The sequence below is a fragment of the Bombus pascuorum genome, chromosome 16, assembly GCF_905332965.1.
Source record: "Bombus pascuorum chromosome 16, iyBomPasc1.1, whole genome shotgun sequence".
Taxonomy (NCBI): Eukaryota; Metazoa; Arthropoda; class Insecta; order Hymenoptera; family Apidae; genus Bombus; species Bombus pascuorum.
Genome location: NC_083503.1, coordinates 5,810,189 through 5,833,208, shown reverse-complemented (window position 1 = coordinate 5,833,208; position 23,020 = coordinate 5,810,189). Strand labels below are relative to the sequence as shown.

The 23,020-nt window shown below is 35.4% G+C and overlaps 1 protein-coding gene across 1 annotated transcript; it reads left to right on the top strand.

Moving 5' to 3' along the window:
• Window positions 1–556: 556 nt before the first annotated feature.
• On the top strand, window positions 557–16,329 carry LOC132915289 (uncharacterized). The gene is made up of 3 exons (XM_060975096.1): window positions 557–693; window positions 1,152–1,378; window positions 16,183–16,329. The coding sequence occupies exons 1-3, from the start codon at window positions 597–599 to the stop codon at window positions 16,327–16,329; spliced, it is 471 nt and encodes a 156-aa protein (XP_060831079.1). The 5' UTR covers window positions 557–596.
• The last annotated feature ends 6,691 nt before the right edge of the window (window positions 16,330–23,020 follow it).

Below are 23,020 nucleotides of genomic sequence, written 5' to 3'. Positions count from 1 at the left end.
TGCTCATACAGGAAAATTAACCGAATATTCTGGTTATTTTAATAATGAGATTTTATTTCCATAAATGTTTTTAACATTGAATATACGTGGTATATAACAAATTTGCTCTTCCGTAATATATTGTTAACGGACAATAGGATAAAATTTAATGGGTAATATTAGTTCGTTAAATCCAAACTTCAAATAAAAGATATTTCATATGCAGCAACTTAATATTTTATATTGAAGTTCTTTTTAGATAGCAATTTAATGAAAATGCATTTACCATGTTTGTTTCTTTTTAATGTTCTTCATACAAACGTATTTATTTTATTCTTATAATTTTCTGTATACGAGATCATTTCTCCTTCCTGCTGATGGAAACTAAATTGATTTCACTATCTCGTTCTTTACTGTTTTATACTGAAAGTATATTTCAATAAAATACTACGCCATGACATAAGTGACCCTTGGTAGAAATCGAACGTTCCTCTTACCGCAACTTCGATACTGTTGAATAAATATCAACATAGTTGTTGCTTGCTTAATTTACAGATCATTGGCATTCAACGGAGTGTGTTAACCGGATCAGCGACAGCACCTATTGATCTATCAATATGATGTTTCATAATAGAGAACAGGAACAACCAAGATCCCACTGGTGGTTTCCTAATAGGTGCTACTTCCTTTTGTTGATGCTCGAAAGCTTTATTGGTAAGTCTATTTTTGACACATTTATGGATAATCATTTGAAAAATTATTTCATATTTCATATATGATCAGGTTGAAGTACACAGGCTCAAAAAAATATTCGCACACCTATAGACACGTTTAAGAATATATGTGTGTTACTGTACTTATATGTGCTATACGAAACATTTTGGATTTTTAATTAGTATTGGCTATAAATGGCAAACTCGCTTATCATGATTATATTTGTAAAATTTGAAACAAATCTAGGATATATATGTATGGCAATTAAATGATATTTTTTAACATGTTGCCAAGGTCATCACCTCGGGTTAGCTTTGTAAAGGTTTCATACAGTTGCGGGTCACAGTTTATTAAAAAATCATTATCGAAAAAAGTTTGTTAAAACTTAATTGAATCATATTTTAATTGTTATCATGCTAAAACACATTATAATATAAATCGATTTTAATGTTTCTCAGGTTTGATTACCTTCGTCTTCACAGTTCTATTGACGCCCGGCCAGAGCTTGGAGTTGTGCGCAGACGGAGTTGCCATTTTGACAGGACTTGCTGGTATTGTTGATGCGTTGATGACGCCGCGCAACAGATTTTCCGGCTTTACCACGGCTTTCATTGTAGTCGACCTCGCTGCCTTTGGACTTTCATTTATATCTCTACCTGTGATCGTCGTTCGTATTTCCACAAACGTACGTATTGTCTGTACTTTCACCGGTACTGTCCTTTCCTATTTCTTTTTCTCTGCTGAACACTATGTTGCACTACTGAAACGTTAATTACTATTTTTCTACGTTACTTTTGTTTTCTTTTCCTTCAGTTAAATTCTTCATTATTTAATAATCTATACAATTATTTATATAGTAAATAACAAGTATTGAAGTAACGATCAAATAAATGTTGGAGAGGACATATATATTTTTATTGAAAATTTTCAATAATTGTGCTGAACTATAGATGATACAATTATAATAATATTTTGTATTACGATTTGAATTATAAGATAACATTCATGTAAGCCAAATCTCACATTGTTGCCAGGACAATGCTAAATTAAATTTCATCCGGATAAAAATTGTATATATTTAAAAATGCTTTTTCATTAAACTAAAATTTATCTATCAAAATAGCTTCGCCTTAGATAAAGTATCCAATGCTTTATTACATTAATTAAATGTTTTTTTTAAAAAGTATTACGAATATTAAAAAAGTAGCTAAAATTGTTATCGAAAATGTACTAATATTTATTACTTACTAATAATAAGTTATTATTGCCTCTACCAGAAGAATTTTAACTAGCTGATGCATATGCACTATTTCATTTGCGAGAAGAGCATAATTCCAGAAAAAATGTCATTTCAGAGCTGTACTGAAAAATTGTTGATCGATCGTATAGAAAAATTCTTAAAGTGAAAACAGAAAGCGATTAACATAGCAAACGTTATATTATATTTCATGCTTAAGCTTGTAGTGCAACGATCGATTCATACGCTAATTAGTAAGCCATAAAAGATATAACTTGGAAGAAACGAAGCTGGCACCCCGCTGGGGGTAGTCACCCACACGCTATATTTATTTTTATTTTAATTTTTTTTTCACCAATAAGATATAACACTTTACCAAATGTCCTTCAGGACAAATTGTAAAAAAACCAAAATAAAAGAAAAAAGAAAAAAAAAAAGAAAAATTAGTAAGCAACGTCGGTGGCGCAAATTCGTTTCCGATCGTTTTCTCATTCATCGGTCGGGTCGATGAGTTTCGGCGTCGCAAATCAACCAGAACAGGGCTTAAAACCGCTGGAACCGTTCGATCGCCGGAGAAAGTTTCCAATGCCAAGGCTAAAACGCGGTCAGGGCACGCACCATCGTGAAATTTCACAAAATTACTTCGCCTCTAGACCCCGATGGAACGCGTCGCGCCTCTTCCGCTCAATGATCTATTTTTCGAGATACATTTTTCGAGATGCAGTAACCTGAATTTTAAAGGAGGGAATCGATGGATCGGAACTGCACTGTTTTAAAGATTAAGAAATCGTTATAGCGTAATTGGAATGTAAAGAAGCTTGGTGAAATTTTCGTATTTTAAATATTTTCTTATTTAATAGATTTTTATTTTCCAATGTGTATATCAGTATATCTTTTCCTGTTTCTTTTAAGAATTTGATGCAGTTTATATGTAAAAAAGCACGATATCTTATTGAAATAGAAACTCAATGATTCAAAATATTTCAATTTCATAAAATTTTAGAAAATCGTACGATGGAAAGAAATGGTAATGAGAAAAATATCGAGGAAATTCCAACTAAATTGGCTGAAATGATATATGAAGGTCAGAGATGAAAACCATGATAATCCATATTATCTATCATTTATGGAAGAGTAATTTAAAAATACGCTGTCAAGCAATTCTATATGAAAATTATACTGTCATTTTATTTTCGAGTTAAATGAGCTTCTAAATCTTGGCTTCTTGGGTAGTTAAAACTTCTTGGATAGTTAAAACTTCTTGGATAATTAAAGCTTCTTGGATAGTTAAAAAATATTAATAAGATCATTTTACAAATAATGTTAATCGTTCCTTACAAATTACTGTGTTTTTGTCATCTATTTTTGAAAGATTCATATCTTTGAATCTGTTAGGTTATTCCCTTTTAACTGTTTCATACTAAACTGTTTCATACTAAAATATTTCTAAAAAAAAAAAAAAAAAAAAAAAAAAAAAAAGAGAAGAACAAAAATTAGAGAATCTTTTCATGTTTTATATGAACTATATAGTTTTATATTATTCTCCAATTCGACATTTATACCTTGAATGTAATATTTTGAAAACGACCACTGTTACTAAATTTGTTAATTTTACCGAAAATTTATACATATCAGCAATTATTCACCTATTCAATTACTATACTTGTATAAATGTCTGTTATTATTTGTGAAACTCAGTTTTCTATTGTAAAAACTTGTTCGTAAAAAGTTAAACTTTAATAATATGTACGTGTGTATTCGTAGAGATCAAAGATGTACTATCTTAAGAATTCATAAATTCTTGTTATGTAATAAGAATCTAAATGTAAAGTTTCGCGAAAGAGCGGATTACGGAATTAATGATGGATCGAAGGTGTACGATCTGAAAGATTCATAAGTTCTTTTAATATAATTTGAGTCTGAGAAACTTTTTAAAAAGCTAGAGCATTGCAAAAGTAATAATTCATTGAAGGATTTATAAATCTTTGGATTTAACTTGAGTTTAAACAGCACTGGAAGAGAGGATTGTCGAAGTAACGATGACTTCAAAGTACACCGTTTTAAAGATGCATAAATCCTTATAAGAGGACTCGAAGCTAGGAAATTTTTCACGAAAGCAGGATTATAAAAATAACAATGGATTAAAAGATTTATAAATCTTCTAAATTTAATTCCAATCTATACAAATGTATACAGGTGAAAGGTGAAAAGGTGAAAAGGTGAAAAGGTTAAAAGGAATTAGAGAATTAATGATGGATCGAAAGTATGTTATGTTAAGAAAGTTAAGAAAATTTTTGTTGATTTCAAAAATGGTAATGTGAAAGATAAATGCACTTATCCTTTCTAGTGAAATGATCAAAATATGGTAATAAATGAACAATATTAGTATTAAACGATAAGAGTTTTGTGATAATACTAGTATAACAGCACTAATATGAATTTTCAGTAAAACTAATAAATTTAGGGGCAATGTAAATTCTGTAAATGTTATTCAAAGTGTAAATATTAAATAAGAAGGTGGTACAAACATATTTCAACTCGTTTATAAAATAAACACTTTTGACAATAGAAAATACTCAAAGATCCACATTGTCTTAAATTGAAGAAATTCTTTGAATAGAAAATCGTTGATTCTAAAAAATAATGATGCAAAAAACATTCTAAAAAGGATAATAAAATAAATGGAAAAGTTTCTTTAGTTTAGACACGTTTTAACATCGCATCAACTCCATCACGTGGTTATTAGCGATAGCTAATAATAACAATATTAGCAGAAAGGAATTTATTATTATTAGGATATTCTAGTTAAATATCGCTAAATAAGGACATGCCTTTCAGGAAGGATAAGACGCGTGAAACTTGAGTTTTACCATTGAGATTTCCACCTAAAGCTCCTTTGATCTGGTATTTGTTACGAGAGTAATTGTATTTAAGACAATTTACAGAACATGTGTTTGATGGTAATTTGACAATTACAGATATCGTACGTTGGTTAGTGTTAGGTTTTGACGAATTAGATTTTGAGAATTAGATTTGTATGTGCAAGTTTAGTCTGACCAATTTTAAGTCTGTTTAATACAACTTCGTGTCGATGATCGAGATTCCTGAGACCTACGTTCTTGTTAAAAAATTCTTTATTTATTAATTCGACTGCATTCGAGACTGCTGAGTTTGTCCATTTCATTCGTTTGGTGATTCAAATTAAACATAGCTGTTCCAGTTGAATCGGAGATTTTTCAAACTTTTTTGTTAAAAATAAGGTAGGAACGTCCTTTGCTATCTTCTCCGCCAATTCATTGGAATATTCATCTATGCAAAAATAACTGTTTCACCTTCATTAATTACGGAGTGATTTGTTTCCAATATATCAAATGCGATATCATCAGATCTCTATACTTGATAAATGTGATAGCATCCCTGTTATCGGTGAGAATAGTATGGTTTTTGTTTGGTCAATTATAAGAAGTTGAATTGCTATTAATTCTGCTGATTTAATGCCAATATTGTTAGGTAATATAAATTTTAATATGTCATCTCCATAGACGATAGCACATTCCGATCGTGTTTTAGAAACCGAGCCATTAATATAATTTTATGGATTCTAGATATTTATTTAGTAAGGGTTAATTCCTTTAATGATTCAGGATTTGTGTCCGATTTAGAATAATTTTCCAGATCGGAATTTATCGAAACATGTTTGAATGACCAAAAAAGAATTTTGGAGAATCTATGCCAATAAATTTAAGTAAATTTAACGTCCAATAATCGAACTCTATGTTATTTGTATAATATCGGTAAAAAATTTGTCAAGTATTATTCTTACTGGACAAATTGTAAAGTATCTCGGAGATACAAAAAGGGATATATTATTTATACGTATCGTATTTTTTTGTGTTTAATTAATTTGTTGTTGTTGGTGTTAAACGAGTCTGAAATGTAACGTTGTTGGGTCAACGTAAATAGACTTTGACGAATATAAATTTGCTATAGTAGTTTCGTTCAACCGCCTGACAAGAGAACAAGAGTTCTTCCGAAGTAGGTACCCTGTACCTGTATATTTATCTTTACTTTTCAGTCGAACAAGTACCAGCTTACCATTCTTCTACAGTAACGTACCTCGTTAATTATTCCGAATATTTCATACGTCTTTATGCCTCATTTGTCTTTCATCGAGATAATATTAAACTTTATGACCCACCTTTTTTTACCAAAAGATTTTTAAAAATCAATCAAACCTCACACTTTTATCAAACGAAGAAAATTGAAACTTGCTGTTTATATTACTATATAACAATAGTTATATAGTTCAAGTTAGTACATTAAATTACATCATATTTTCGTGTGACACTCAATGCAGTGAGGTTGCAGAAATAATAGGAGAGGAAACAAATTCAGCTCGGCTGAATATCGATTGACAAAAGTTTCAAGATAGACATTTTTTTTTCTTTTTTTTTTTCTTTAATGTTGTTTTTTTTTTTACAATTTGTCCTGAAGGACATTTGGTAAAGTGTTATATCTCATTGGTAAAAAAAAAAAAAAAAAAAAATAAAATAAAATAAATATAGCATGTGGGTGGCCACCCCCAGCGGGGTGCCAGCCTCGTGTTTTCCAAGTTATATCTTTTATGAAGATATACATTTATACTAATGTGTTTTTAAATACTAATACATTAGTTAAATTACATATTCCATAAACAAATGTAATCGTACGTGTAATAAAACTATTTATTATTTATCTGTTGAAAAATATATAATAAACGTAAACATATTGAGTAATAAATATATAATTTTATTATACCATATAATAAAAATTATTCTATATTAATTATTACAATAAATTATTCCATATTTTATATTCTAGTGATAATAAAGATTATATATCTATAAATCGTAAATATATATTTTACAATATAATATGCACTAAAATTCCTTGTTGAAGATAATTACCATATTTAAAGTCGAAAAAGGTTCATAAAATGCCAAAATTTATAGAAAGTCTAAGGTGATTAATAACCCAGATTAATGTAAATAATCAAATGTAATTGTCGCTAATGACCTCGTAATTAAAGTAACATCAATCATTAATAAAATGAAAGTACTGTATGCCATTACAAATTGCAAAGACCATCATTTATAATATACTTCTAGTATGTTATAATTTTTTTTTTGTTTATGATTGTCCAGTGAATCTTCTTTTTCTCCTTTTTCTCCTTTTTCAATCTATTTAAGAATAATCGTGATATATCTTTGTTCTCTAACACTAATATCTTCTTTCTAATTCTTCCGAGAATTTTACGCAGTTTACATGTCTTTTACATCTCTTGTTATTTATCAAAATTGATAAATGACAAATTGATAAATGATAAATTGATAAATGACTACGAACTATTGTCTTTTTACAGAATACAGACGGTATAGTAACCTCTGTAAACTATAACTGGATCGTGTTACTGTTTATCAGTGAGGTATTGGCCCATTTGATCCTGTTACTACTTAGCACCCACCTTTTGTCAACTTTGTATCGGAGGGTGTACAGCTATTTACAAACAGATGCAATCGACGACGTTGGAAACAACGATGAAATCGAGATGCCTGACATTCAATTATCAACGCTTTGAAAATTTGTTAGACAATTGTTGTTGTTACACATAGATACATAGAATAGATATATAGATACATGTCGTGTTACTCGATGTATAGATATGATTATATTTAATAAGTAAGATTTAAAAGTTAGTAAATTTATATATTTTTTCTGTTGTTTATCATGTAGCTCTGTGTATTTGTTGTGAAATAAATTCCAAATATAAACTATAATTGTGATATTTCTCGCCAGTCACTATAGGTTCTTACAAGTAATAGCATTTCTTTGTTTAATTAATGAATATATTATGATTTATTTCTTTGCAATATCATAAACAGCATAAGTTAACTTAAGGAAATTGTATTTTCGTCCAGTCGCGGGGAGACGCGTTCGCTTTGAGACGCGTCAACAGGAGTCGTAAATTCCCGTTACGATGTACGAATCGACACCGCGAGCAGGGCGATCCCCTGATTTCAGTTACGATAATAGGGGTGATTGTGTTGGAATAACTGTAGTCTACAGTTATCTAGTATATGTTTATTTATCACCATTAACAACACGTGAGACTTACAGAAATTATTTTTACATCTTACCCGATCTAACCCAGCAAAAGAAGAAAAATTACAACAAACGCAAATACTAGGAGGGCTGCAGAAACAGAAAGTAAACAGTGGCTCCAAGAAATCCCACTACAAAACCCCTTCAGCATACTACCACAAGAGAAGGAACCAGAAACAACGGAAAAACCAAAACACAACGCCAAACCACCACCAATATACATCGATGGGCAAGTAATAGACCCCCTCCTCGAACTGCTAAACAATACGGCAGGCAAAGACAATAAAACAATAAAAATATTGAGATATGGTTTTTAGTTTTTATAATGGTAACGTGAATACTCTGAGATAACTCTAACATAGATTAGAAGCACGATCATCGCATTCATTATTTATTTTTAAGTAAACATTTTCACTATATATATTTGTGGAGTAATGTAAAATATTAATTTGACATTTTGTGATGAAAAGTGAATATTTATCGAAAAATTTATAGCCGGCTCTTTTTTTAAACAGTTTTTATAAAATGTCAAATTAATATTTTATATTATTTCACAAATATAATCACAATGTATATCAGATACGAAACACCGGTCTATGCGTTGAAGCGCTATTAACCCTTTCGCTTCGGCAGTCCAGTCCACCGACGTACCGTCACTGAATGGAAACGTTGCTGTATATACGTTTTCCTAAGTCTCAAATAACAATAATTCTTGTAAGAACCGTGTATGAAATATCGCTTCACTGTCAATGTTTGTTTTTATTATTTCTTATATTTATTTTAATGTACGATAGAAAGTAATGAAAAGAAATGTCCATAAACATGTAATACGGTTTTGATCTCATAAAGACAATCTTTAAGTTTGTACTGTTAATTTCTAATCTAAGAAATTCCCTGGCGCATTTACTTTCCAAAACACTAAATACTCATATCGCTATCGTTTATCATCGAAACATCTATGTATCTGCGTTATCTTTATCCTAAAGTAGTTATTATTTTGGGGCTTAGGCCCATTCAAAGTTAAATAAAACTGTAAATTATAAAGTCATATCATAGTATCGTAACTGCCGAAAAAATAAAAGGACACGTAACGGCGCATGAGCTAGAGGACAATTCAAATCATGTTGTTGCTTTACCTTGGAGTATCAATATAAAACCTCCACGATGACCGTCCCTATTGCGACAACATTCTGTCCGTATTACGTCTCGCACTCTCCCAGGGGGAAAGTCCTCACTCTTACCTCCTTTCTAACCTCATCTTTTGTAACTATTGAGGCATTTGCATGCGTTTAGTATCCGCTGGATAGCTCTTCTTAAGCTTGCCGAAGGCGCGGCCCCTTTCCTCCACAATCGAAGACTATTAAATGAGAATAATAGTAATTATATGACAATAATTTTATTTGCCCTAAAGTGAAGTTTGCCCGCATTAAAGTACAGATTTTGGAGAAATCGATATATTATAACATATCGAAAACTAAAGTGAGAACGTGATAATCACGAGACTATCAACTTATATTATTTTAAATATAATTGTTCTGTACGTGTTTTGAATTTATTTGTGAAATTAGAAGTATTTTAAAAAATAAAGAACAAAATAAAAGATTCTGTTACATTGAGCCACATAATTGAGCTTAATTACTAAATAAGTTCGGATTATCCTTTTTTCCTTCTTGCTCCAGTTTTTCCTCGGTCCTTTCGTTTTCGATGAGCTGGTCGATCGTGATAATGGCATTAACAAATCAATATCTTATTCGATAATGATAACGGATTTATTTTCATAAGAAAATCAAATGGCTGCGTTTACAATCGGAGCATCAGCATTTTCTTTGGCTTGTTTGATTACAAATTCAACAATGTGAAATTCACCATGAAGCATGAAGATAAATTTGCGTTTGATTTTATCGTTTGAAAAAATATTGTCTTTTTTCTCTCTTCGCGCGCGCAAAAAAAAGGGTAGCATATACATCCATATCCATAGATTCGAACTATCTTCGTTGGCCGTGGATTTTTCCAGATTTTCAATTTATTCATAGCAGCATAAAAATAACTTTGTTCAAAAGACTATTACATTGGATACTATCATACAAAACTTTTGATTTTTATTGAATAAATCTTCTATTCGTTATATCTATATTTACATATGTTCTATATATATATTATATACATAATTTGGTTATTATTATATACATAATATATACACATACTATATATTCTATACGTTATATATATATTAATTGAGATTTTTATTTACATTGAATTTGACAATCAGTAAATAAACTATAATAAATGATCATGGTAAGCAATTAAGATCGTATTTGCAATGTAGAATATTGTACAATTATTATATAGTTTGAATATATTTTGCATTTACATATTGTGTGCACTTTGATATATAATATTTATATAAAAATCAGCAGCGTAATAGTGACAATTCTCAAGATGTAAAGTCGTTAATGTATTGTAGTAAAATTGAAATATAATCGGCGCAGAGACATTTGCGCAGCGTACAGGATTCGCCCCTTATACTCCAGAAGCCAAGATAGCCAATCAACAAGCAGTACGAATCTGCCTTTATTATTTAAATTAGGGATGGTATTGTTCAATAATCTTTCATATTCGAGACACGGTATTGCGAATGTGCTACGAAGTAGTTGCCTACGTTTGAACATTACAATTTTTGTGTTTAGCAAGTTTTTTTTTTTTTATTTTATTTTGGTTATTTTACAATTTGTCCTTGCGGACATTTGGTAAAGTGTTATATCTTGTTGGTGAAGAAAAAAAAATATAAATAAAAAATAATATAGCATGTGGGCGGCTACCCCCAGCGGGGTGCCAGCTTCGTTTTTTCTAAGTTATATCTTTTATGAGGTCTATTGGGTGTTTACTTTTTAGTCTTCTTGCGATGTTTGTTGTGTTGCACGTTTCAGCTGCCAGCTGGTTCGGGTGTGTTTCTATTCTTGTTCTGTATCTTGTTGCGAATCTGGTAATCTCCTCCTTGACCGTTGGTATTCCGAGGTCTTTCCTTATGTCCTCGTTTCTAACGTACCACGGGGCGTTTACCATTGTTCTAAGGATTTTGGCTTGGATTGTTTCTATTTTGATTATATGGCTCATTGCTGCTGTTCCCCATAGTGGAATTCCGTATGTCCAGATTGGCTTTATGATTATTTTGTATATTTTCAGTTTGTTTTCTGTGCTTAGTTTGGATTTTCGGCTTGTTAGCCAGTGCATTTGTCTCCTTGCTATCTGTATCTTGTCTATTATTGATTTGATGTGCTGTTTCAATGTGAAGTGTGTATCTATGTGAAGTCCAAGGTATTTGACTCGCCTTGTTTGTGTTATTTGCGTGCCGTTCAGGAAGATGTTTGGTGTTATCTGTTTTCTCAATGTGAATGTAATGTGGTTGCATTTGTTAGGGTTAGCTTTGATATGTTTGTCTTGTAGCCACTTTTCTATTTTTGTGATGTGCTCTTGTAGTATTGTGGCTGCTGTTACAGGGTTAGTGTGCCTGACTAGCACGGCTGTGTCGTCCGCGAATGTCAGTATTTTGCTATTGGTAGTTGTTGGAATGTTGGCCGTGTATAATGTGTATAGTATGGGTCCTAGGACGCTTCCTTGTGGAACACCTGCTTTGATGTCTTTTGCTTCGGAGTGTGCGTCCTTGATTTTTACTGTGAAGGTTCTGTTGCTTATGTATGATTTTATTATTTGGTATATTTTTTCCGGGAATTGTTTCTTGATTGTTTGTATTAGGCTTTCGTGGTTTATTTTGTCGAAAGCTTTCTCTATGTCCATGAATAGGGCTGTACAATATTGTTTGTTTTCTATTGTGTGTATTATTTCGTTGACAAGCCTGTGCATTTGTACTGTGATGGAGTGTTTATTTCTGAATCCAAATTGATGGTCTGGTATTAGTTTTTCCCTCTCTATTATTGGTTTTAGTCGGGCGTATATTACTTTTTCTAGTATTTTGGAGAGCACGGGGAGTAGTGATATTGGTCTGTAGGATGTTGCTTCATGTGGGTCTTTGCCTGGTTTGGGTAACATTATGATTTGTGCCTGTTTCCATAATGTAGGATAATATTGTATTCTTAGTATTGCATTGAATATTATTGTAATTAGCCGTATCGCTTTTGGAGGGAGGTTTTTCAATATTTTGCCATTGATTAGATCGATTCCTGGTGCTTTGTTGTTTTTTGTTTTTTCTATTATGTTTCTTATTTCTTGTGCTGTTGTTTTGGGTATGGTGTATTGCTTGTCGATTGCAGTGCTAGTGGCTATCGCGTCGTCGTCCGTATGGCTATTGTGGTTGCTGTTATTGATGTTGTGTGGTGTAAATGTGTTGCATAGGTGGATGGAAAATTCTTCGGCTTGCTCTTCGTTGCTTCTTGCCCATGTGTTGTCTGCTTTTCTGATTGCTGGGGCTGGTTTTATCGCCTTCTTTATTTTTTTTGTGGCTTTCCATAGTGAGTAGTTGTAGTTCTCGTGTGCAGATAGTGACTCTATGAACTTTGTGAATTCGTTGTTGTTGTGCTCTTTTATTTCGTTTTTTATTTCCTTTGCGAGTTTGTTTAGGTGTTTTTTGTTTTCTTTTGTTCTATGTTTTTGCCATTTTGCTTTCGCTTTTCTTTTATCTCTAATTTTTTCAAGGATGTCTGATGGGATTTGTTTTGTTTGTCTAGTGGTAGTTACTGGTTTTGTGGTTGCCCGTGCTGCCTCTTGTATAGTTTTTGTAAGTGTTGTTACAGCTTGTTCGATGTGTTGGGGCGTTTTCAGTGGGATGTTGCAGTTGATTTTGCTTTCAATTACAGGGTGCGCCGTTAGAATCCGGACAAAAGAAGTTTTGTGCAGAAAGTTGTTTATTTAAGTCAATACACAAAAACACATGAAAATGTTGTTATATCTCATTTAAAGGGTCCTTGCTGAGAACTTTTATTCTATGTAACCACCCTCTGCCTCTATGACCTGCTCTATTCTTGCTCTAAAGCGCGAGCACGCTGACTTCAACTGGTCGCGTTTAATTGTCGCGAATTCTGACTCGATAGCAGCTCGTAGGGAGTTGACGTTGGGGTGCCTGCATTTATTAGTTTGTCTCTCGATAACGCCCCACACGTAATAGTCCAATGGGTTTAGGTCGGGACTGTTAGGAGGCCAGAAATCTTTCGACCAAAACATGTCCACATTGTCAGAGAGCCAATTTTGAACAAGATGACTTGTGTGAGCAGGTGCGCCATCTTGTTGAAATAAATACGGCCTTCCAGAAGCCGTAATTTCCATCCACGGCTTTATTACTGTCTTCAGGACCTCCAAATAAACCTCCTTTGTGATTCTTTCGCCTTTTTGGAAGAAGTGCGTCCTTGTTGATTTTTCCCTAACCTGAACTTTTCTCGCCGGAGAAGGAGAACCCTTCTCGAACCACTCTGAGGCTGCGTATCTCTTAGCAATGTCGTATACCGTCGATCTTGGGTAGCTAAAGAATTTTATAATTTCGACCGGCGTTCTCCCGGCGCGAAGACTTTCTATAATCGCCGCTCTTCTATCGTATTCCGGGTTTTGCTTAACGAGTTCTGTCATTTTGAGGTTATAGAAGACTTATTGACATATTTAACTAACTTCAGAGTCAATCAGCACAAACATCTGAATTCTAATATGGTGGGAACTACAAATTGAATTCTGTCCGAATTCTAACGGCGCACCCTGTATTTCTTTGAAGGTTTGCCAATTAGTGGATTTGTTGCATAGCGTCTCTGAGTTGTTGTAGAGTATTGGCTTGTTCCTGTATGTTATTATTATGGGTGTATGGTCGGAGCTAAGCTCGAGGCTGGATGCTATATTTATTTTATTTCCGTTTAATCCCTTTGTGACTGCAAAGTCGAGTAGGTCAGGGATTTTGCTCAGGTCTGTCGGCCAGTATGTCGGTCTTCCTGTGGATAATATATTGAGATTGTTTTTCCTGATGTGTTTTTCCAGGGTTCTGCCTCGAGGTGTAGTGATTCTTGATCCCCATGTCGTGTGCTTTGAGTTGTAGTCTCCTGCTGCGATAAACTTGTCGCCTAATTGTTGGAAGTATTCTTCCCACATTTGTGTTGTAATTTTGTGTCGCGGTGGTGCATATACTGCTGACAGCTGTAGACGGTTGCTGCTAGTTTGTACGGTAACGGTAGTTGCTTGTATGTTTTCTTTACTAACTTGGCTGTGTAGGTGGTGTTTAATGTCGTTTCTTATTATCACTGCGGTCCCTCCGTGTGCTTTTCCTGAGGGGTGCTTGGTATCGTATATGGTATAGTGCGGTATTTCTGTGTAGCTTTTTATTGTGAAATGCGTTTCTGATACGAGTAGTATGTCTATGTTGTTGTGGTATAGGAATGCTTTGGTTTCAATGGCCCTTTGTTGTAGGCCGTTAGAGTTCCAGGCAGCTATTTTTAGTATGTCCGTTTTTACTTTTTGCTTAGCATGGTTGTTATCAGTTATATCATAGCTGTGATTTGTAATGATTGCTGTTTGAATGCTTCGTTTAGTTCGCTTATCGTTCTTGTTAACATTTCGGTGCTTTTGATGGATTGTTTCAATAGTTCTTTTATTTCTGCAGCGTCGTTGGGGTTATTGTTGTGGTTTTGGTTGGTTACGGGTGTTACTTCCTTGGTTGCTTGCGCGTAGCTTCGACTGCCAGTGGTGTTGATATTGTTGTGGTTGTTGTTCATTACGTACTGTACTTTTATTGGTGTCTCAGCTTCTGCCCTGTCTTGTTGTGTGTGGTGGTAGTTATATGTCCTGCTTCTAAGCGGCGGAAACAATTTACGTTGGAGTATTTTTCTGGCTGGGCAGCCTTTGTAGCTGGCTGGGTGGTTTCCGTTGCAGTTGTAGCACTTTACCTCGTTTATTTTTCCCGTATATGGGAAGTAAGTTGTCAGGTGCTTTTCTGCGCATTTGACGCACACCGGGTTTCTGTTGCAGTAATTTTTTGTGTGCCCATATTGTTGGCACCGCATGCATTGAGGTATGTCTTTTTTTTGTCTGGGTGGTTCAACTGTGATTATTGTGTTTAAGATTTGTTTAATGTCATAGATTTCCTTGTTGTTTTTGTTCGGTTCTAGTTCTATTAGGAACAGCGGTAGTGGTTGTTTGGTATCAAATCTTGTTATGTTGTTTATTGCCCTTACCTGGTGTCCGATTTTGGCTAGTTCGTCGCATATGTTGCTTGTGTTTGTTCTTGGGTGTAATCCTCTTATTACTACCTTGTAGCTTTTATCCGATTTCAATTGGTAGGTGTGGTATCCGGCGTTTTTTTCCTTTAGTAGCTGTACCACTTTTCTATAGGTATCTGGGGTGTTCGTTTGCACTTTTATTTGGTCTAATTTTAGTTGCTTGATGTTGTAATTTTCTTTGCCTGCCGTGTTGTTTAGTAGTTCGAGGAGGGTGTCTATTACCTGTGCGTCTATGTAAATTGGTGGTGGTTTCGTGTCGTGTGTTGGTTTTTCCGTTGTGTCTGATTCTTTCTCTTGTGGCAGTGCGCTGAAGGAGTTTTGTAGGGGAATTTCCTGGAGCCACTGCTTACTTTCTGTTTCTGCAGTTCTCCTGGTGTTTACGTTTGTTGTTAGTTTTCTTCTTTTGCTGGGAGTTACGACCTTCCAACTTCCGTCTTGTTGTGTCATATCGTTGTTGTTGGCGTTTGTATCGTCGCTCATTCGAGTAATATCCATTTCGGTTTCTGTAGATTCTTGGATTTCCATGTTTTTGTGTACGGCGTATGTTTCGCCGTTGTTTGATATCCTGAGCGGTGGCACTCGTTGCATTTTTTTGTTTTCCCTGTTTTTCGCACTTTCGGGAACACTTTCTCTCTACGTCCGGTTTCGAGGGAGAGACCTCTCCGGGCACCCGGCACGTCTGCACTCTTCGGCAGTCAAAAGGGAACTGGGAAATCGCCAGCTGTAGAAAAGTTTAGAGTTTTCGGTACTGAATGCTTTGCACACATACCTGCGGAAAAGAGAAGTAAACTTGACAAAAAGGCTAACAAAGGATATTTGGTAGGCTATCTAGATGACGGACGAGGGTATCGAATATATGTGCCGACCGTAAGAAATGTAATATTAAACCGTGACGTAATATTTAAGCCCGAACTAGGAACTGCAAAATTCGTTAGTGTAAATTTACCGAAAATTGTCGAGCGCGAAGATGTGTGTACGCAGAGCGATAGAGCATGTACGTATGAAAGCGCAGTGAGTGAACATGAAAAACAACCTCATGTAACTGTCACGTAAAATTATGCAAAAGAACAACAAAAAAGAATAAAAAAAAAGAAACTTTATTTTTCTTCTAACACTTGGTTTTACAATCTACTTCCGAGCTCTAAGCGTGACTTTTTAAGACTGAAGCTCTTATGATTTTTTACTTTCGATCGGATCCGATCGCTTTCTTTTGTTATCCCTCAACATCCCCACCGTCCACGCATTTGCCTGGCGTCCGCGGCCGTTACCACGCGCTCTTTCTTCTAGAGCCTTCGGTGGAAGGACCGTTGGGATGTTGATGGTTCATTAGGCACTTCAGCGATATACATTGTCGCCGAGTGCCGCCACATCTTTATCTCCGATTTTAAAGTGAGCCGGTCGTGACATACCCCCCTGGTTAGATTGATCTTGGTCCTCTAAGATCTTAGTAGAATGGAATTATTTAAATGTAGATCGAAGGATATGTTTACCCCCCTTTTTTTTTTTGGGATCATTATGAATTGGTTTTCTGCATGTAATGGTACAAAAGTTATTTCGTTAATCTTAAATATAGCAATTTTACAATATTTGTTAGTGTTCGGGAAGCTAACAATTTCAGAGGCGTAATCATGTTGTAGTTTTCGATCGTGAATTGGTTGGGTTTGTTTACAAAGCGTAATTCCTATCCCGTGAATTCAAGGCATCTAATTAAGGGTATTATTACTAGTGCTAGGGTCAGCATTATCCTGAAAAAAGTACGCTTTCAGTCGGTTACCATGTATCTTTTTCTTAGCATTGTCGATAGAAATAATGTAATAAGGAGTTTTCACATCGTTAATCCTGTAAGGTCCTAACCATTCAATGTGCAACTTATCTCTTTTATGGTCGTTGTGAATTAAAACAAAGTCTCCTTTTCTAAACACGGTCTGAGTTTTAACAATCTTTCTTTCTTGGTCTCGCTTGTATCGTTGCTTATTCTGAATAAGCGTTTTGTGAGCTGTTTCCCAATATTTATTCAGTTGTTTTTGCCAAAGTGAGTACATATCATCATAGGTAAGTGTGGGGAATTTGGATATTGCGGAAGGTAAGTTAGCTTTTCGCCCAAAGGTCAATTCAAAGGGAGAGAATCCTGTTCCTTCATGTTTCGCGGTGTTGTACCCTAAACAAATGAAATTAAGTACTTCGTCCCATTCTTTGTCATTGTCGTGTAATGCAGTACGAATTAAATCTTTAACTGAGGCATGCGTTCTTTCGAGAGATCCGTTACTCTGTGGGTGAAATGAAGTTGTTTTGATGTGTTTGATTTTAAAAGCTTCTTCAAATTTCGTCATTAAATCGCTAACAAAATTTTGTCCCTGGTCTGTTAGGATCGTTTTTGGTGCCGAAAATATGTAAATATAGTGTTCAATGAGCGCATTAATTATGGATTCAGTTCGTTGCGTTTTAAGGGGAACTAGTATCAGATATTTCGTAAGTTCATCGTGAATTGAAAGTATGTATTGGTTTCCGCGTTTGGTTTTCGTCATCGGTCCTATGATGTCCATAGCGATTTTGTCGTTAGGGTTAAGTGGCGTGTCTGAGATTTGTGGGGATTCTTTGGGCCTGATACGTGTTAGTTTCTCCTTTTGACATGTGTCGCATGTTTTCACAAAGTTTTCTACTTTTTCTAAAAGTCCGGAAATTTTGAATTTATCCTTGATTCGTTGATACGTTTTTTGTATCCCTAAATGTCCTACGGTGTCGTTATGGTTTTCCTTTATTGCTTGTAGTATTTCGTTTTCGTCTAGTTTTAAGATGGGATTAGGTGCATAAGTAATTTTCTTGTACGTGTCGTTAAAATATATTAGCATGAGTTTAATCTGCGTTTTCTCTAATTCAGTGAAATCGTTATTTCCTATGCCGATTTTTGTTGTATCTTTAAGAATTTTGTAAAGTCTTCTGATCCAAAGTGTCTCGTCGTATTCTCCTAAGTCGTTTCGAGTTAATTGGTAAAATGTTTGGTCATTCGGTTTAATTTCTAAGAGTTTCGGATTTTCGTTGTTCTCTTTCCATGCGTTGAATGAATTAGTGTGATCAATTACTAGGTCGAGGTTAACTACTTCGTCGCGAGTTACCGCGTGAACTCTGGATAAAGCATCTGCAGCTGTGTTATCTTTACCTTTTGTATATTCGATTTCATAGTCATATTCTTCGAGTTTAAGTCTCCAACGGATCAGTCTGCTAGAAGGGTCTTTGCAATTGTGCAACCACTTAAGAGCTTGGTGGTCGGTTCGAATAATGAAGCGTCGTCCTAACAAGTATTGTCTTAATCTTTTCACGGCCCATACGATGGCTAGAAGTTCTTTTTCTGTCGTGGTATAGTTTCGTTCGGGTGGATTCAGTGTTCTTGAAATGTAACAACAAGGATGACCGTCCTGTGACAGTATTGCTCCTAGTCCTTCGTTACTTGCGTCGGTAGTTAAGGTAAAGGTTTTGTTAAAGTCTGGATAAGCTAATATTGGGAAATTACAGAGTTTGTCTTTTAAAGTATCAAAGCTAGTCTGGTGTTTGTCAGTCCAATGAAATGGTGTGTCCTTTTTTGTTAAGTCTGTAAGGCTTTTCGCGATTTTGGAAAAGTTTCGAATGAATTTGCGGTAATAACCTGCTAAACCTAAGAATGATTTCACGTCCGTGGCATTGCGGGGTAATCGAAAGTTTTTTACAGCGTCTAATTTCTTGGGGTTTGGTTTAACTCCTTCGGATGAAACTACATGGCCTAAGTATTCTAGTTCCGGTTTTACGAATTCACATTTGTCCGGTTGCAATTTAAGTCCTAATTCTCTGAGTCTCTGAAATACTATCGCGAGGTTTTCATTATGTTCTTGAATCGTTTTTCCGAATATCACTATGTCGTCCAAATAAACAAAGCAGTATTTTCCTACAAGTCCAGTCAAGGCTCTGTCCATTAATCTTTGAAAGGTAGCGGGTGCGTTTTTAAGTCCGAATGGCATTCGATTGAACTGAAAATGCCCTTGCGGTGTCGAAAAAGCGGTATATTTTTTAGATTTCTCGTTCATTGGAATTTGGTGGAATCCTGAGGATAAATCAAGTGCCGAAAAGAATTTTGCGTTTCCTAATTGTGTTAAAATGTCGTCTATATCGGGTAAAGGGTAAGCGTCTTGTTCTGTGAGTTCATTTAGTTTCCTGAAATCGATAACTATCCTCCATTTCTGTTTTCCTGAGGCGTCTAATTTTTTTGGAACTACCCATACCGGAGAGTTATAAGGAGATTCGGATTCTTCTATAATATTTTTCTTCAACATGTCTCCTATTTGTCGCGAAATCTCGTCACGGTGACATTCCGGTGGTCTATACGATCGTGTGTTAATGATTTTGTCTTTAGTTAACGAAATTGTGTGCTGAGTTAAATTAGTACAGGGCAAAAGATCGGTTTCTAAATTAAAGATGTCAATATAATGGAGAATAATCTTTTCGATGGATTCACGGATTGGTTTTTCAATGTGATCTGTTCTCACTAGGCTTTTTAGTTTTGATACGTTGGAAAAGTCATGAGAATTTTGAATATTGCTAGAAATTTCAATGTTTTGCTCACCAGTATTGATAAAACATACTTTAGTTGGTTTGCCTTCCAGATAGATTGTTTGAACTCTGTTTTCTCCAGGAGTTAAGTGTATTGGTTTCTGAAATAAAATGGTTTTGTCGTTTAGTCGGATTTTGTCATTGGATATTGAATAGTTATACTTCTCTAAACATGGTAGCCCAATGATTCCATCTTCGATAATAGGGAAGTTGTTCGGTACTATGTGAAAAATGTGATTTTGTCCAAAAATTCGTTTCGTTACGTATTCGTTAGTTTCGTATTTGTCTCGTCCCATAGAAAATTTTTGTTTAGGCCCTATTTGTATCGCGTTGACAGTTTTGTTACGTTTCACCAGGTTTATGCCTGCTCCTGTGTCGACCAGAAATACTCGCTCTTCGGTTCGGGTTGACAAAGGTATTGCGAGTAGTCTTCCCGTGGCGATGTTGACTCGTATGTCTCGTACGGTTCGTCCATCTCCTGGTTCGATGTTGTTCCTTGTATTTTGTCCCTTTCCTGGACTGCCTGAATCCTTGCGGGTGGTCGATCGCGCTGGCTCGGTGGTAGAAAATTTTGACACTTGTTGGCAATATGTCCCAGCTTTCCGCACTTGAAGCACTTCTCTGCGCGCGTTCAGCAGGTGGTCTATTTTCTGCATTGGCTGGTTGTTTGCGTGATTACTAGCGGAAGGTAAGCGATTACATGACCAATTGGGTTGTCGTTCTTCTCGCAAGTAGCGTTCTACATCGGCTGCCTTTTTTTCAGCTTCCGGAAGATTCAAGGGTTCACTGCTTAATAATATTCGCCCTATGTCGCGTCTGAGTCCCTTTAGGTACACACGAACAGTCTTCTTCGTGATTTCTTCGGTCATAATTTTACGTGTCAGTGGTTGTGGGTACTCATTGGTTACTGCGTACAGCAAACGGTTGAGTATTCTTCTAAACCGAATATTAAAACTTTGCACTGATTCCTCGCGCCCCTGTCTCAACTCTCGTAATTGTTCTTGATACTCATCCGAAGTCACTTGTGCTGCTAAGTTATTTCTCAGTGCGTCGTACAGATCACTGTAACACTCAATAGGAATGTTGCGAATACTTTGGGCTGCTTTTCCCACGATTTTTTCCACTTTTATTGCTTTTAGCAACAGATCTTGCTCCATACAGCGATCCTTCATACTTCTCACTTCTTTGATGAAGTCTTCAACTCCTACATCATCATCTCCGTTGAGCGTTGGGATGTAGCGTATTGCATCCTTAGCTCGTAGAGTGGGAGAAGCGGGCGGAAAATAGCCTCTTTCTTCCACCTCGGGTTGTTCGATGTTGAGGTGAACAGGTGGGATGTCTGGAGCTGCTAACCCTGACAGTTTGCGTGCTTCTGCCATATTCCCGGTGCGATTGATTGCTGTCGACGCACTTTCATTGTCTTCGGTGATAATGGAAACAAAGTCATCGGTCGCAGGGGATCCGAACCCAGTCCGTAGCGCTGCGACGGTTTTCCCGAGATTCTCGATTTCTGCTGTCCTGTGTCTGTTCTCTTCGTCATTTTGCATAGACAAACGTAACATTTCCCCTCGTAAAAGGGCAATATTCTCATTCTGTTTTTGAATACTGTCCCATATTGCTCGCAACATTGGGTCAGTTGAGGTTGAAGTTTGAGATTCGGTTGCCTTAGACATTATTGCGCTGATTTCTCTTTTATTGTCACTTCGCTTGGTTCGTGATAGTTACTTTGTTGTTGCGGATGACCGTAGTCCCAAATAATTCTATCTTCCGTAGATGATGAATGTCTTTTGGTTTCCGAACAAACACTTTTCACTATCCTGGCAGGATCGCCAAAATGTCACGTAAAATTATGCAAAAGAACAACAAAAAAGAATAAAAAAAAAGAAACTTTATTTTTCTTCTAACACTTGGTTTTACAATCTACTTCCGAGCTCTAAGCGTGACTTTTTAAGACTGAAGCTCTTATGATTTTTTACTTTCGATCGGATCCGATCGCTTTCTTTTGTTATCCCTCAACATCCCCACCGTCCACGCATTTGCCTGGCGTCCGCGGCCGTTACCACGCGCTCTTTCTTCTAGAGCCTTCGGTGGAAGGACCGTTGGGATGTTGATGGTTCATTAGGCACTTCAGCGATATACATTGTCGCCGAGTGCCGCCACATCTTTATCTCCGATTTTAAAGTGAGCCGGTCGTGACATAACCAACGAGAATGTGAGACAATTGAGAGATAGAGACAAAATAAAACGAACCGATTTTTATGGTAGTCCAGTAACGTACGTAGCGGAAAAATTACCGGTGGATTTTAACGAAGCGATGACATCCGAAAAGAAAGAGTTAGGAGAAACGACTATGCATGATGAAATGAAATCGCACCATGAAAATATTCTTGTAGAGAAACCAAAAGACACAAGAAAGTCGACATCAGGCGTTGTATGTAAGTATGCGAATGCGGCCATTACATGGCAATGTAAGCGACAACAATGTATAGCTTTATCTACGACAGAAGCTGAGTATGTCAGTGCAGCCTCAGGAGCGAAAGAAATTATGTGGCTGAAGAAAACATTTCTTGAATGTAAAATAGATATCCTCAAGTATATGCTATATGTAGACAATACTAGTGCCGCGAAATTAATTAAGAATCCGGAATTCCATCAAAGAAGTAATCATATTGATGTAAGATATCATTTCTTGCGAGATTTATACAATAGAGGCGAAATTGATGTAACGTACGTAACAAGCGAAGAACAACTGGCAGATATATGTACAAAAGCGTTGCCAAAACCAAGATTTGATTATTTGAGACCGAAATTAGGTTTGAAATGTAAAAGAGATATTAAGAGGTAATTTTTGTAAAGATGTAGAGTTTTTAGGGAGGTTATCGAAGTGGTTATTACTTGTAAAAAAAAAAAAAAAAAAAGAAAAACTCTGCATGATCTGTTAAGTTTTCTTGTAGTATTTTTTAGTAATAAATTAATTTGAATAATAAAGAGAAAGGTATTGACGAAATTAAGCTTCGAATATTTACAAAGAGATAATTGTATATACGGATGTAGAGTTTTAGGGAGGGTGTTGAAGTGATCGTCACCACTGAGAAAACTCTACATCTGGTCTTCGGTTTCTCAAGCGCTAAGGTCATCGATAGCGCCTAGACAAAAGAATGCGTCG

Bases quoted from the DNA above. Each gene is read 5' to 3' on its own strand.
- LOC132915289 (XM_060975096.1), top strand. From the start codon at position 597: ATGATGTTTCATAATAGAGAACAGGAACAACCAAGATCCCACTGGTGG. The intron at 694-1,151 runs GTAAGTCTATTT...AATGTTTCTCAG, and splicing joins GATGCTCGAAAGCTTTATTG to GTTTGATTACCTTCGTCTTC. The intron at 1,379-16,182 runs GTACGTATTGTC...GTAATATTTAAG, and splicing joins TCGTTCGTATTTCCACAAAC to CCCGAACTAGGAACTGCAAA.